Source organism: Oncorhynchus clarkii, chromosome 5, assembly GCF_045791955.1.
Source record: "Oncorhynchus clarkii lewisi isolate Uvic-CL-2024 chromosome 5, UVic_Ocla_1.0, whole genome shotgun sequence".
In the NCBI taxonomy this organism is placed as follows: domain Eukaryota; kingdom Metazoa; phylum Chordata; class Actinopteri; order Salmoniformes; family Salmonidae; genus Oncorhynchus; species Oncorhynchus clarkii.
Genome location: NC_092151.1, coordinates 7,927,347 through 7,942,126, shown reverse-complemented (window position 1 = coordinate 7,942,126; position 14,780 = coordinate 7,927,347). Strand labels below are relative to the sequence as shown.

At 47.1% G+C, this 14,780-nt stretch overlaps 1 protein-coding gene across 1 annotated transcript in view; it reads right to left on the bottom strand.

Moving 5' to 3' along the window:
• The window catches only part of LOC139408286 (MAPK associated protein 1), a 174,192-nt gene that overhangs the window by 25,497 nt on the left and 133,915 nt on the right, over positions 1 to 14,780 (bottom strand). Inside the window, exon 10 of the mRNA XM_071151996.1 lies at positions 12,682 to 12,819. Coding sequence (XP_071008097.1) covers positions 12,682 to 12,819 — 138 coding nt within the window. The remainder of the gene's footprint in view (positions 1 to 12,681; positions 12,820 to 14,780) is intronic.

Here is a 14,780-nt window from a genome sequence, read left to right as displayed (position 1 = left end):
AAATAAAGGTGTTCTCAACTAGCCTACCTGGTTAAATAAAGGTGTTCTCAACTAGCCTACCTGGTTAAATAAAGGTGTTCTCAACTTGCCTACCTGGTTAAATAAAGGTGAAATAAAATAAATAAATAAATAAATAGGCCAGACTATTTTACGAGGGTGCCATAATTAAAGTGCAAATGTACGGACATCAAGCACAGACCAAGTCAAACAAAGCATGAGTCAAACATAATACATAATCCGGCAAGCGGTGCCGGAGCACCAAGTCTAGGTCACAAAAAGCCTCCTTAACAGCTTCTACCCTCAAGCCATAAGACTGCTGAACAAATAATCAAGATGGCCACCAGGAATATTTACATTGACCCCCCCCACCCCCCCCCCCCACTTGTGTTTACACTGCTGCTACTCGTTGTTTATTATCCATGAATAGTCACTTCACCCCTACCTACATGTACAAATTACCTCAACTAACCTGTACCCCCGCACACTGACTCGGTACCGGTACCCCCTGTATATAGCCTCCTTAATGTTAATTTATTGTGTTATTTTTTTATAATATTTCCTTAACTGTTTCTTGAACTACACTGTTGGTTATGGATTTGTACTGTAAGTAAGCATTTCACGATAAGGTCTTACACCTGAATTCGCCGCATGTGACAAAGTTTGATTATATTTTCATTTGATGACCCTATCAATCGCATTGCCTTACAAAACAGGCACTGGTTAGCCATGAAGCAAACATGTCAAGAATATGACAACACAACCAAATTAGTGGATTACATAACGGAAATCTGTAACAGAGGCAATGAAAGAGACACTGTGACAACTACAGTTCTAACTTCCACTCAGTGTCGAAAAGCAGCATTCCCCCCCATCCCTTCCCCCCCTCCACCTTCCCACTCATCCCCCTTTCACTCCTGCATTAGCCAGCCTTCATTAATCTTCGTGCAGTCTTCTTTACCTAGTCATGTAGAACCGCTCGAGAGAGAGAGAGAGAGAGAGAGAGAGAGAGAGAGAGAGAGAGAGAGAGAGAGAGGGAGAGAGAGAGAGAGACAGGCAGATAGACAGACAGACAGAGAGACAGAGAGAGACAGAGACAGAGAGGGAGAGAGAGGGACAGAGAGAGACAGAGAGAGGGAGAGAGAGGGACTGAGAGAGACAGAGCTGCGCCCCTGTGCCAATTACCAGGTCAACGGCGTGTTGAGCCCCAGCGACGCAGAGGAATGAGCTCTTAGAGGGAGATGTGGGTTAGCCGGGGGAGATGTGGGTTAGCCGGGGGAGATGTGGGTTAGCCGGGGGAGATGTGGGTTAGCCGGGAGAGATGTGGGTTAGCCGGGGCCAATATTGATGGACACGGGTGCGAGAAGAGAAGAGGTAAGCAGGGGACGTGGGGGGAAGAGGGTTGGGGGGTACAGGATTAGGTCCTTAGGGGAGAGATGGATGCTGTGTGAGGAAAATGGTGGAATAGGTAGTAGAATGAGTTGCATGATATACAGTGGGGGAAAAAAAGTATTTAGTCAGCCACCAATTGTGCAAGTTCTCCCACTTAAAAAGATGAGAGAGGCCTGTAATTTTCAGCATAGGTACACTTCAACTATGACAGACAAAATTAGAAAAAAAATGTAGGATTTTTAATGAATTTATTTGCAAATTATGGTGGAAAATAAGTATTTGGTTCACCGACAAACAAGCAAGATTTCTGTCTCTCACAGACCTGTAACTTCTTCTTTAAGAGGCTCCTCTGTCCTCCACTCGTTACCTGTATTAATGGCACCTGTTTGAACTTGTTAGCAGTATAAAAGACACCTGTCCACAACCTCAAACAGTCACACTCCAAACTCCACTATGGCCAAGACCAAAGAGCTGTCAAAGGACACCAGAAACAAAATTGTAGACCTGTACCAGGCTGGGAAGACTGAATCTGCAATAGGTAAGCAGCTTGGTTTGAAGAAATCAACTGTGGGAGCAATTATTAGGAAATGGAAGACATACAAGACCACTGATAATCTCCCTCGATCTGGGGCTCCATGCAAGATCTCACCCCGTGGGGTCAAAATGATCACAAGAGCAGTGAGCAAAAATACCAGAACCACACGGGGGGACCTAGTGAATGACCTGCAGAGAGCTGGGACCAAAGTAACAAAGCCTACCATCAGCAAGGGCATTGAAGATGAAACGTCGCTGGGTCTTTCAGCATGACAATGATCCCAAACACACCGCCGGGGCAACGAAGGAGTGGCTTCGTAAGAAGCCTTTCAAGGTCCTGGAGTGGCCTAGCCAGTCTCCAGATCTCAACCCCATAGAAAATCTTTGGAGGGAGTTGAAAGTCCGTGTTGCCCAGCAACAGCCCCAAAACATCACTGCTCTAGAGGAGATCTGCATGGAGGAATGGGCCAAAATACCAGCAACAGTGTGTGAAAACCTTGTGAAGATTTACAGAAAACGTTTGACCTCTGTCATTGCCAACAAAGGGTATATAACAAAATATTGAGATACACTTTTGTTATTGACCAAATACTTATTTTCCACCATAATTTGCAAATCAATTCATAAAAAATCCTACAATGTGATTTTCGGGATTTTTTTTCTAACTTTGTCTGTCATAGTTGAAGTGTACTACCTATGACGAAAATTACAGGCCTCTCATCTTTTTAAGTGGGAGAACTTGCACAATTGGTGGCTGACTAAATACTTTTTTGCCCCACTGTAGTTGAATGTACAATGATATTTTTTGTCCTCTGTATTTTCCTAATTTTCATAAATGTAATCTTCAGTTGCTCGTACTATATCATGCTACGTACTACAGCGGTAGTATTATACTGCCCCACAGGATCGAATCCCACCTGACACTTACCTTCTTATTCCAATCTCTGTACACCGTTCTCTCTATCGTCTAACCTGCCCCGCTCTCTCCACCCTCTAACCTGAGAGACGACACACCATAATACAGAGAGACGACACACCACAATACAGGGAGACGACACACCACAATACAGAGAGACGACACACCACAATACAGAGAGACGACACACCACAATACAGAGAGACGACACACCACAATACAGAGAGACGACACACCACAATACAGAGAGACGACACACCACAATACAGAGAGACGACACACCACAATACAGAGAGACGACACACCACAATACAGAGAGACGACACACCACAATACAGAGAGACGACACACCACAATACAGAGACGACGCACCGTAATACAGAGACGACGCACCGCAATACAGAGACGACGCACCGTAATACAGAGACGACGCACCATAATAAAGAGACGACGCACCACAATACAGAGAGACAACACACCACAATACAGAGAGACGACACACCATAATACAGAGAGACGATGACACACCATAATACAGAGAGACGATGACACACCATAATACAGAGACGACACACCATAATACAGAGAAACGACACACCGAATACAGACGACACACCGTAATACAGAGACGACACACCGTAATACAGAGAGACGAGACACCGTAATACAGAGAGACGACACACCATAATACAGACGACACACCATAATACAGAGAGACGGCAAAGCAGTGTGAATAGAGGGGGGAGAGATAGAGACTGGGTATATTGGTAAAGCAGTGTGAACAGAGGGGGAGAGATAGAGACTGGGTGTTGGTAAAGCAGTGTGAATAGAGGGGGGAGAGATAGAGACTGGGTGTTGGTAAAGCAGTGTGAATAGAGGGGGGAGAGATAGAGACTGGGTGTTGGTAAAGCAGTGTTAATAGAGGGGGGAGAGATAGAGACTGGGTATATTGGTAAAGCAGTGTGAATAGAGGGGGAGAGATAGAGACTGGGTGTTGGTAAAGCAGTGTGAATAGAGGGGGGAGAGATAGAGACTGGGTATATTGGTAAAGCAGTGTGAATAGAGGGGGAGAGATAGAGACTGGGTGTTGGTAAAGCAGTGTGAATAGAGGGGGGAGAGATAGAGACTGGGTGTTGGTAAAGCAGTGTGAATAGAGGGGGGAGAGATAGAGACTGGGTGTTGGTAAAGCAGTGTGAATAGAGGGGGGAGAGATAGAGACTGGGTATATTGGTAAAGCAGTGTGAATAGAGGGGGGAGAGATAGAGACTGGGTATATTGGTAAAGCAGTGTGAATAGAGGGGGGAGAGATAGAGACTGGGTGTTGGTAAAGCAGTGTGAATAGAGGGGGAGAGATAGAGACTGGGTGTTGGTAAAGCAGTGTGAATAGAGGGGGGAGAGATAGAGACTGGGTGTTGGTAAAGCAGTGTGAATAGAGGGGGGAGAGATAGATACTGGGTGTTGGTAAAGCAGTGTGAATAGATACTGGGTGTTGGTAAAGCAGTGTGAATAGAGGGGGGAGAGATGGGTGTTGGTAAAGCAGTGTGAATAGAGGGGGGAGAGACTGGGTGTTGGTAAAGCAGTGTGAATAGAGGGGGAGAGATAGAGACTGGGTATATTGGTAAAGCAGTGTGAATAGAGGGGGAGAGATAGAGACTGGGTGTTGGTAAAGCAGTGTGAATAGAGGGGGAGAGATAGAGACTGGGTATGTTGGTAAAGCAGTGTGAATAGAGGGGGGAGAGATAGATGGGTGTTGGTAAAGCAGTGTGAATAGAGGGGGAGAGATAGAGACTGGGTATATTGGTAAAGCAGTGTGAATAGAGGGGGAGAGATAGAGACTGGGTGTTGGTAAAGCAGTGTGAATAGAGGGGGGAGATAGAGACTGGGTGTTGGTAGAGATAGAGACTGGGTGTTGGTAAAGCAGTGTGAATAGAGGGGGAGAGATAGAGACTGGGTATATTGGTAAAGCAGTGTGAATAGAGGGGGAGAGATAGAGACTGGGTGTTGGTAAAGCAGTGTGAATAGAGGGGGGAGAGATAGAGACTGGGTGTTGGTAAAGCAGTGTGAATAGAGGGGGGAGAGATAGAGACTGGGTGTTGGTAAAGCAGTGTGAATAGAGGGGGGAGAGATAGAGACTGGGTGTTGGTAAAGCAGTGTGAATAGAGGGGGAGAGATAGAGACTGGGTGTTGGTAAAGCAGTGTGAATAGAGGGGGAGAGATAGAGACTGGGTGTTGGTAAAGCACTGTGAATAGAGGGGGGAGAGATAGAGACTGGGTATATTGGTAAAGCAGTGTGAATAGAGGGGGAGAGATAGAGACTGGGTGTTGGTAAAGCAGTGTGAATAGAGGGGGAGAGATAGAGACTGGGTGTTGGTAAAGCAGTGTGAATAGAGGGGGGAGAGATAGAGACTGGGTGTTGGTAAAGCAGTGTGAATAGAGGGGGGAGAGATAGAGACTGGGTATATTGGTAAAGCAGTGTGAATAGAGGGGGAGAGATAGAGACTGGGTATATTGGTAAAGCAGTGTGAATAGAGGGGGGAGAGATAGAGACTGGGTGTTGGTAAAGCAGTGTGAATAGAGGGGGAGAGATAGAGACTGGGTGTTGGTAAAGCAGTGTGAATAGAGGGGGGAGAGATAGAGACTGGGTGTTGGTAAAGCAGTGTGAATAGAGGGGGGAGAGATAGAGACTGGGTGTTGGTAAAGCAGTGTGAATAGAGGGGGGAGAGATAGAGACTGGGTGTTGGTAAAGCAGTGTGAATAGAGGGGGAGAGATAGAGACTGGGTATATTGGTAAAGCAGTGTGAATAGAGGGGGGAGAGATAGAGACTGGGTGTTGGTAAAGCAGTGTGAATAGAGGGGGAGAGATAGAGACTGGGTGTTGGTAAAGCAGTGTGAATAGAGGGGGGAGAGATAGAGACTGGGTGTTGGTAAAGCAGTGTGAATAGAGGGGGGAGAGATAGAGACTGGGTATATTGGTAAAGCAGTGTGAATAGAGGGGGAGAGATAGAGACTGGGTGTTGGTAAAGCAGTGTGAATAGAGGGGGGAGAGATAGAGACTGGGTGTTGGTAAAGCAGTGTGAATAGAGGGGGCAGAGATAGATACTGGGTGTTGGTAAAGCAGTGTGAATAGAGGGGGGAGAGATAGAGACTGGGTATATTGGTAAAGCAGTGTGAATAGAGGGGGAGAGATAGAGACTGGGTGTTGGTAAAGCAGTGTGAATAGAGGGGGAGAGATAGAGACTGGGTGTTGGTAAAGCAGTGTGAATAGAGGGGGGAGAGATAGAGACTGGGTGTTGGTAAAGCAGTGTGAATAGAGGGGGAGAGATAGAGACTGGGTGTTGGTAAAGCAGTGTGAATAGAGGGGGGAGAGATAGAGACTGGGTGTTGGTAAAGCAGTGTGAATAGAGGGGGGAGAGATAGAGACTGGGTGTTGGTAAAGCAGTGTGAATAGAGGGGGGAGAGATAGAGACTGGGTGTTGGTAAAGCAGTGTGAATAGAGGGGGGAGAGATAGAGACTGGGTATATTGGTAAAGCAGTGTGAATAGAGGGGGAGAGATAGAGACTGGGTGTTGGTAAAGCAGTGTGAATAGAGGGGGAGAGATAGAGACTGGGTGTTGGTAAAGCAGTGTGAATAGAGGGGGAGAGAGATAGAGACTGGGTATGTGAATAGAGGGGGAGAGATAGAGACTGGGTGTTGGTAAAGCAGTGTGAACAGAGGGGGAGAGATAGAGACTGGGTGTTGGTAAAGCAGTGTGAATAGAGGGGGAGAGATAGAGACTGGGTGTTGGTAAAGCAGTGTGAATAGAGGGGGGAGAGATGAGACTGGGTGTTGGTAAAGCAGTGTGAATAGAGGGGGGAGAGATAGAGACTGGGTGTTGGTAAAGCAGTGTGAATAGAGGGGGGAGAGATAGAGACTGGGTGTTGGTAAAGCAGTGTTGGTAAAGCAGTGTGAATAGAGGGGGAGAGATAGAGACTGGGTGTTGGTAAAGCAGTGTGAATAGAGGGGGAGAGATAGAGACTGGATATATTGGTAAAGCAGTGTGAATAGAGGGGGGAGAGATAGAGACTGGGTGTTGGTAAAGCAGTGTGAATAGAGGGGGGAGAGATAGAGACTGGGTGTTGGTAAAGCAGTGTGAATAGAGGGGGGAGAGATAGAGACTGGGTGTTGGTAAAGCAGTGTGAATAGAGGGGGGAGAGATAGAGACTGGGTATATTGGTAAAGCAGTGTGAATAGAGGGGGGAGAGATAGAGACTGGGTGTTGGTAAAGCAGTGTGAATAGAGGGGGGAGAGATAGAGACTGGGTGTTGGTAAAGCAGTGTGAATAGAGGGGGAGAGATAGAGACTGGGTGTTGGTAAAGCAGTGTGAATAGAGGGGGGAGAGATAGAGACTGGGTATATTGGTTAAGCAGTGTGAATAGAAGGGGCAGAGATAGATACTGGGTGTTGGTAAAGCAGTGTGAATAGAGGGGGAGAGATAGAGACTGGGTGTTGGTAAAGCAGTGTGAATAGAGGGGGGAGAGATAGATACTGGGTGTTGGTAAAGCAGTGTGAATAGAGGGGGGAGAGATAGAGACTGGGTATATTGGTAAAGCAGTGTGAAAAGAGGGGGAGAGACAGAGACTGGGTGTTGGTAAAGCAGTGTGAATAGAGGGGGAGAGACAGAGACTGGGTGTTGGTAAAGCAGTGTGAATAGAGGGGGGAGAGACAGAGACTGGGTGTTGGTAAAGCAGTGTGAATAGAGGGGGCAGAGATAGAGACTGGGTGTTGGTAAAGCAGTGTGAATAGAGGGGGGAGAGATAGAGACTGGGTATATTGGTAAAGCAGTGTGAATAAAGGGGGAGAGATAGAGACTGGGTATATTGGTAAAGCAGTGTGAATAGAGGGGGAGAGATAGAGACTGGGTGTTGGTAAAGCAGTGTGAATAGAGGGGGAGAGATAGAGACTGGGTGTTGGTAAAGCAGTGTGAATAGAGGGGGGAGAGATAGAGACTGGGTATATTGGTTAAGCAGTGTGAATAGAGGGGGGAGAGATAGAGACTGGGTGTTGATAAAGCAGTGTGAATAGAGGGGGAGAGATAGAGACTGGGTGTTGTAAAGCAGTGTGAACAGAGGGGGAGAGATAGAGACTGGGTGTTGGTAAAGCAGTGTGAATAGAGGGGGGAGAGATAGAGACGGGGTATATTGGTAAAGCAGTGTGAATAGAGGGGGAGAGACAGAGACTGGGTGTTGGTAAAGCAGTGTGAATAGAGGGGGGAGAGACAGAGACTGGGTGTTGGTAAAGCAGTGTGAATAGAGGGGGCAGAGATAGAGACTGGGTGTTGGTAAAGCAGTGTGAATAGAGGGGGGAGAGATAGAGACTGGGTATATTGGTAAAGCAGTGTGAATAGAGGGGGAGAGATAGAGACTGGGTATATTGGTAAAGCAGTGTGAATAGAGGGGGGAGAGATAGAGACTGGGTGTTGGTAAAGCAGTGTGAATAGAGGGGGAGAGATAGAGACTGGGTGTTGGTAAAGCAGTGTGAATAGATGGGGGAGAGATAGAGACTGGGTATATTGGTTAAGCAGTGTGAATAGAGGGGGGAGAGATAGAGACTGGGTGTTGGTAAAGCAGTGTGAATAGAGGGGGAGAGATAGAGACTGGGTGTTGGTAAAGCAGTGTGAACAGAGGGGGAGAGATAGAGACTGGGTGTTGGTAAAGCAGTGTGAATAGAGGGGGAGAGATAGAGACTGGGTGTTGGTAAAGCAGTGTGAATAGAGGGGGGAGAGATAGAGACTGGGTGTTGGTAAAGCAGTGTGAATAGAGGGGGGAGAGATAGAGACTGGGTGTTGGTAAAGCAGTGTGAATAGAGGGGGAGAGATAGAGACTGGGTGTTGGTAAAGCAGTGTGAATAGGGTAGAGACTGGATATATTGGTAAAGCAGTGTGAATAGAGGGGGGAGAGATAGAGACTGGGTGTTGGTAAAGCAGTGTGAATAGAGGGGGGAGAGATAGAGACTGGGTGTTGGTAAAGCAGTGTGAATAGAGGGGGGAGAGATAGAGACTGGGTGTTGGTAAAGCAGTGTGAATAGAGGGGGGAGAGATAGAGACTGGGTATATTGGTAAAGCAGTGTGAATAGAGGGGGAGAGATAGATACTGGGTGTTGGTAAAGCAGTGTGAATAGAGGGGGGAGAGATAGAGACTGGGTGTTGGTAAAGCAGTGTGAATAGAGGGGGGAGAGATAGAGACTGGGTGTTGGTAAAGCAGTGTGAATAGAGGGGGGAGAGATAGAGACTGGGTATATTGGTAAAGCAGTGTGAACAGAGGGGGAGAGATAGAGACTGGGTGTTGGTAAAGCAGTGTGAATAGAGGGGGAGAGATAGAGACTGGGTGTTGGTAAAGCAGTGTGAATAGAGGGGGAGAGATAGAGACTGGGTATATTGGTAAAGCAGTGTGAATAGAGGGGGGAGAGATAGAGACTGGATATATTGGTAAAGCAGTGTGAATAGAGGGGGGAGAGATAGAGACTGGGTGTTGGTAAAGCAGTGTGAATAGAGGGGGAGAGATAGAGACGGGGTGTTGGTAAAGCAGTGTGAATAGAGGGGGGAGAGATAGAGACTGGGTATATTGGTTAAGCAGTGTGAATAGAGGGGGGAGAGATAGAGACTGGGTGTTGGTAAAGCAGTGTGAATAGAGGGGGAGAGATAGAGACTGGGTGTTGTAAAGCAGTGTGAACAGAGGGGGAGAGATAGAGACTGGGTGTTGGTAAAGCAGTGTGAATAGAGGGGGGAGAGATAGAGACTGGGTATATTGGTAAAGCAGTGTGAATAGAGGGGGAGAGACAGAGACTGGGTGTTGGTAAAGCAGTGTGAATAGAGGGGGGAGAGACAGAGACTGGGTGTTGGTAAAGCAGTGTGAATAGAGGGGGCAGAGATAGAGACTGGGTGTTGGTAAAGCAGTGTGAATAGAGGGGGGAGAGATAGAGACTGGGTATATTGGTAAAGCAGTGTGAATAGAGGGGGAGAGATAGAGACTGGGTATATTGGTAAAGCAGTGTGAATAGAGGGGGGAGAGATAGAGACTGGGTGTTGGTAAAGCAGTGTGAATAGAGGGGGAGAGATAGAGACTGGGTGTTGGTAAAGCAGTGTGAATAGATGGGGGAGAGATAGAGACTGGGTATATTGGTTAAGCAGTGTGAATAGAGGGGGGAGAGATAGAGACTGGGTGTTGGTAAAGCAGTGTGAATAGAGGGGGAGAGATAGAGACTGGGTGTTGGTAAAGCAGTGTGAACAGAGGGGGAGAGATAGAGACTGGGTGTTGGTAAAGCAGTGTGAATAGAGGGGGGAGAGATAGAGACTGGGTGTTGGTAAAGCAGTGTGAATAGAGGGGGGAGAGATAGAGACTGGGTGTTGGTAAAGCAGTGTGAATAGAGGGGGGAGAGATAGAGACTGGGTGTTGGTAAAGCAGTGTGAATAGAGGGGGAGAGATAGAGACTGGGTGTTGGTAAAGCAGTGTGAATAGAGGGGGGAGAGATAGAGACTGGATATATTGGTAAAGCAGTGTGAATAGAGGGGGGAGAGATAGAGACTGGGTGTTGGTAAAGCAGTGTGAATAGAGGGGGGAGAGATAGAGACTGGGTGTTGGTAAAGCAGTGTGAATAGAGGGGGGAGAGATAGAGACTGGGTGTTGGTAAAGCAGTGTGAATAGAGGGGGGAGAGATAGAGACTGGGTATATTGGTAAAGCAGTGTGAATAGAGGGGGAGAGATAGATACTGGGTGTTGGTAAAGCAGTGTGAATAGAGGGGGGAGAGATAGAGACTGGGTGTTGGTAAAGCAGTGTGAATAGAGGGGGGAGAGATAGAGACTGGGTGTTGGTAAAGCAGTGTGAATAGAGGGGGGAGAGATAGAGACTGGGTATATTGGTAAAGCAGTGTGAACAGAGGGGGAGAGATAGAGACTGGGTGTTGGTAAAGCAGTGTGAATAGAGGGGGAGAGATAGAGACTGGGTGTTGGTAAAGCAGTGTGAATAGAGGGGGAGAGATAGAGACTGGGTATATTGGTAAAGCAGTGTGAATAGAGGGGGGAGAGATAGAGACTGGATATATTGGTAAAGCAGTGTGAATAGAGGGGGGAGAGATAGAGACTGGGTGTTGGTAAAGCAGTGTGAATAGAGGGGGGATAGATAGAGACTGGATATATTGGTAAAGCAGTGTGAATAGAGGGGGGAGAGATAGAGACTGGGTGTTGGTAAAGCAGTGTGAATAGAGGGGGGAGAGATAGAGACTGGGTACAGCTGACGGTGATTGAAGCAGGCCCTACAGCAGACGGTGATTGAAGCTGGCTCTACAGAGGACGGTGATTGAAGCAGGCTCTACAGCAGACGGTGATTGAAGCAGGCTCTACAGCAGACGGTGATTGAAGCTGGCTCTACAGAGGACGGTGATTGAAGCTGGCTCTACAGAGGATGGTGATTGAAGCAGGCTCTACAGCAGACGGTGATTGAAGCAGGCTCTACAGAGGATGGTGATTGAAGCAGGCTCTACAGCAGACGGTGATTGAAGCAGGCTCTACAGAGGACGGTGATTGAAGCAGGCTCTACAGCAGACGGTGATTGAAGCAGGCTCTACAGCAGACGGTGATTGAAGCAGGCTCTACAGAGGACGGTGATTGAAGCAGGCTCTACAGCAGACGGTGATTGAAGCAGGCTCTACAGCAGACGGTGATTGAAGCAGGCTCTACAGAGGACGGTGATTGAAGCAGGCTCTACAGCAGACGGTGATTGAAGCAGGCTCTACAGAGGACGGTGATTGAAGCAGGCTCTACAGCAGACGGTGATTGAAGCAGGCTCTACAGAGGACGGTGATTGAAGCAGGCTCTACAGCAGACGGTGATTGAAGCAGGCTCTACAGCAGACGGTGATTGAAGCAGGCTCTACAGCAGACGGTGATTGAAGCAGGCTCTACAGAGGACGGTGATTGAAGCAGGCTCTACAGCAGACGGTGATTGAAGCAGGCTCTACAGAGGACGGTGATTGAAGCAGGCTCTACAGAGGACGGTGATTGAAGCAGGCTCTACAGAGGACGGTGATTGAAGCAGGCTCTACAGAGGACGGTGATTGAAGCAGGCTCTACAGCAGACGGTGATTGAAGCAGGCTCTACAGAGGACGGTGATTGAAGCAGGCTCTACAGAGGACGGTGATTGAAGCAGGCTCTACAGAGGACGGTGATTGAAGCTAGGGCGGCGGAGGCTCGGGGAGAAAAGAGAGGAGGTCTTCGACTACAGGACTTGGCAGGAGATGATGGTGGGTTAACAAAGATACGCTAACACACACACACACACACAGCTATGTTCTTTCAGCCTGGTGGACGTGTGTGGGGGGGGGCTTTGTAGAAATGCTAGGCAGCTTCAATGATTACAATCTGTATTTGATGTCAGTTCAAATAAGACATCTGCTTAGTCACAAAGTACAATCTGAAGAGAGATCACTGAATCCAGTACCCCTATTGACTTGTAATATAGGCTATTTTCACTGACTGCTAGTACATGCAGTTTCAGCTGAATCGTCTGGTGTTTTACAGTCACTTATGGAAGGTCTCAGCACTGCTGAGTCAAACCAGAGGAATATACAGTCAAAGATGACTTAATGAATATGATCCCGAGAAAGATGAGTGCTCTCAGTATGAGGGTGGTGTGTTCACCAGTCAGTGACCTTGTGTGTTACCACACACACACACACACACACACACACACACACACACACACACACACACACACACACACACACACACACACACACACACACACACACACACACACACACACACACACACACACACACACACACACACACACACACAGTGGTACTCACTGGGGCTCCTCTCCTCCACAAGGTCACAGGCACAGAGGTGGTCTGAATCGATGGAGATAGGTTTCTGTCGGATCCAGAACTTGGTGCTGGTCTTCTGGTTGGTGACGGGGTCGATCTCCACCTTCTCCCCCGAGATGCCTGCATGAGGGACAGGGAGTGAGAAAGGAGGGGAAAGAGTGGAGGGGGGGTGGAATAGAGAGAGAGAGATGGCAGAGGTGAAATCATCTACTCCACACCGAATGTTCTCTCCATCCTCCATTTTGTTGTGGGACACAACAGCATCTCTCGTGGATTGTCACTGTGTAAAGCGTTGGTGTAATCAGTTTTTTTTTTGTGTGAAAATGATGGTGCTGTGTGGCGTTAATGGCCATTCACAGTGCTAATCTGTCATCACTGTCGCCTGGCCCCTGCTGCTGCTGGCTGTGCACACAAATACCCACACAAATATACCCACACACACACAGTAAAAATGGATGCTCTAGACGTCCATAGACCTAGAGGTCTGACACAGTAGATTAAGTACAGACAGATTCCCCAGGAGGGAGATCTATAGTGGCTCCTATTCAATCAAAATCGTTAACCAGGTTTACGGGACAAATGGTATTCCTCACACATTGCGAGAAAGCAGGTTTGAAATTAAAGGTTCAAGTCCTTTTTTTTGGACTTTTAAATGAACGATAAACCCATTGACCGTTGAATGATATGACGTGTAGGATACGTCGTCAGCTTGATTCGACTGTCGTAACTCCGACAAAACACAAAATAAAAGCCTACAGCGTCACTTGACCTTTTTGGTTTTATTTATTTAAGGGTTCTGCTCCGTCAGTAAGTTCTTCCTAAATACCCGATTGAAAAGACGATCAAATGTGCGCGTCTCCACATCATTGAAAAGGAAAAAAGGGAACGTTTTATTTAAGCAAAAATTGAAAACAACTTTGATGTTTCTGCCATTAACGGCCTTTTTTCAGACTCAACGCCTCTTTGATTAACAACTTGGTAACCAAAGCAACAACGTCATAAAAGTGAGGACATTTAGTGTTGATATGTGTCATTGGGCTGAGGAAACGTATTTTAAAACACTAATCTATTGAATTACTGTTTATTTTAACTGTTGTGCCGGTACATGGTCATAAAAATAGCACCTTAAATTCCCTGAACGGGATGGACTCGACAGAATGGGGACATCTCGGGCTCTTGCAATGCCTCCAATGGAGACAGGTTTGGTATACTTTGTGTGTTTCTCTCCTGTTTTGTTAATGTTTTCATTAGGTTATCAGGCAAGCCAGTGGGTTGGATGAGAACTGCATTTTGATGCTCTCTATAAAAGGTAATGGAGAATAGGCTAGACACACACACACACACACGCACACACAGGCACACAGGCACACACACACACACACAGACACACACACAGACACACACACACAGACACAGGCACACACACACACAGGCACACACACACACACACAGGCACACACACAGGCACACACACACGCACAGAGAGAGAAAGAGAGTGGGGCCTATGGTCTATGACAGATGTGTCAGCTGTCAATCAGAGCGGTTAATGTGAGGCAAAAGGGGGGCGGAGAGATGAACCCATGGATTTGTTCGGCATTGAAATCCTTGGGCAGGCCACACTGAAAATACATTGGGAAAAAACGCTTTCAGTGTTAAACGTAAACGACTAAACAAGATAAACAATGTAGAAAAAATCATGGATCTATTTATTTTAACAATCACCAAAAATAAAAGCTAGATAGTCAGGGAGAACTGAAAATTCCCAAAACAATGAGTTTATCAGTACTGATTATTATTATGTTTGAGCAAAAAAAAACACAGCATTAGCCATGGCAGAATATGTACAATTGCAGGACATTTCCTTAAATATATACACTGCCAAGATGAGGAGGGAGGAGGGGCCTCAAAAATTATCTGAACTCCAGCACCCATTGTCACGCCCATGCCACGCCCATTAATATCCAGAAAGAACCCTGGAACCCGGCTGTCAATCAGAGCGGTTAATGTGAGGGACTGCAGGCAAAAGGGCAGAAAGATGATTCCGGCTGTCAATCAAACGATGGCCAACATTCCACAGGAAA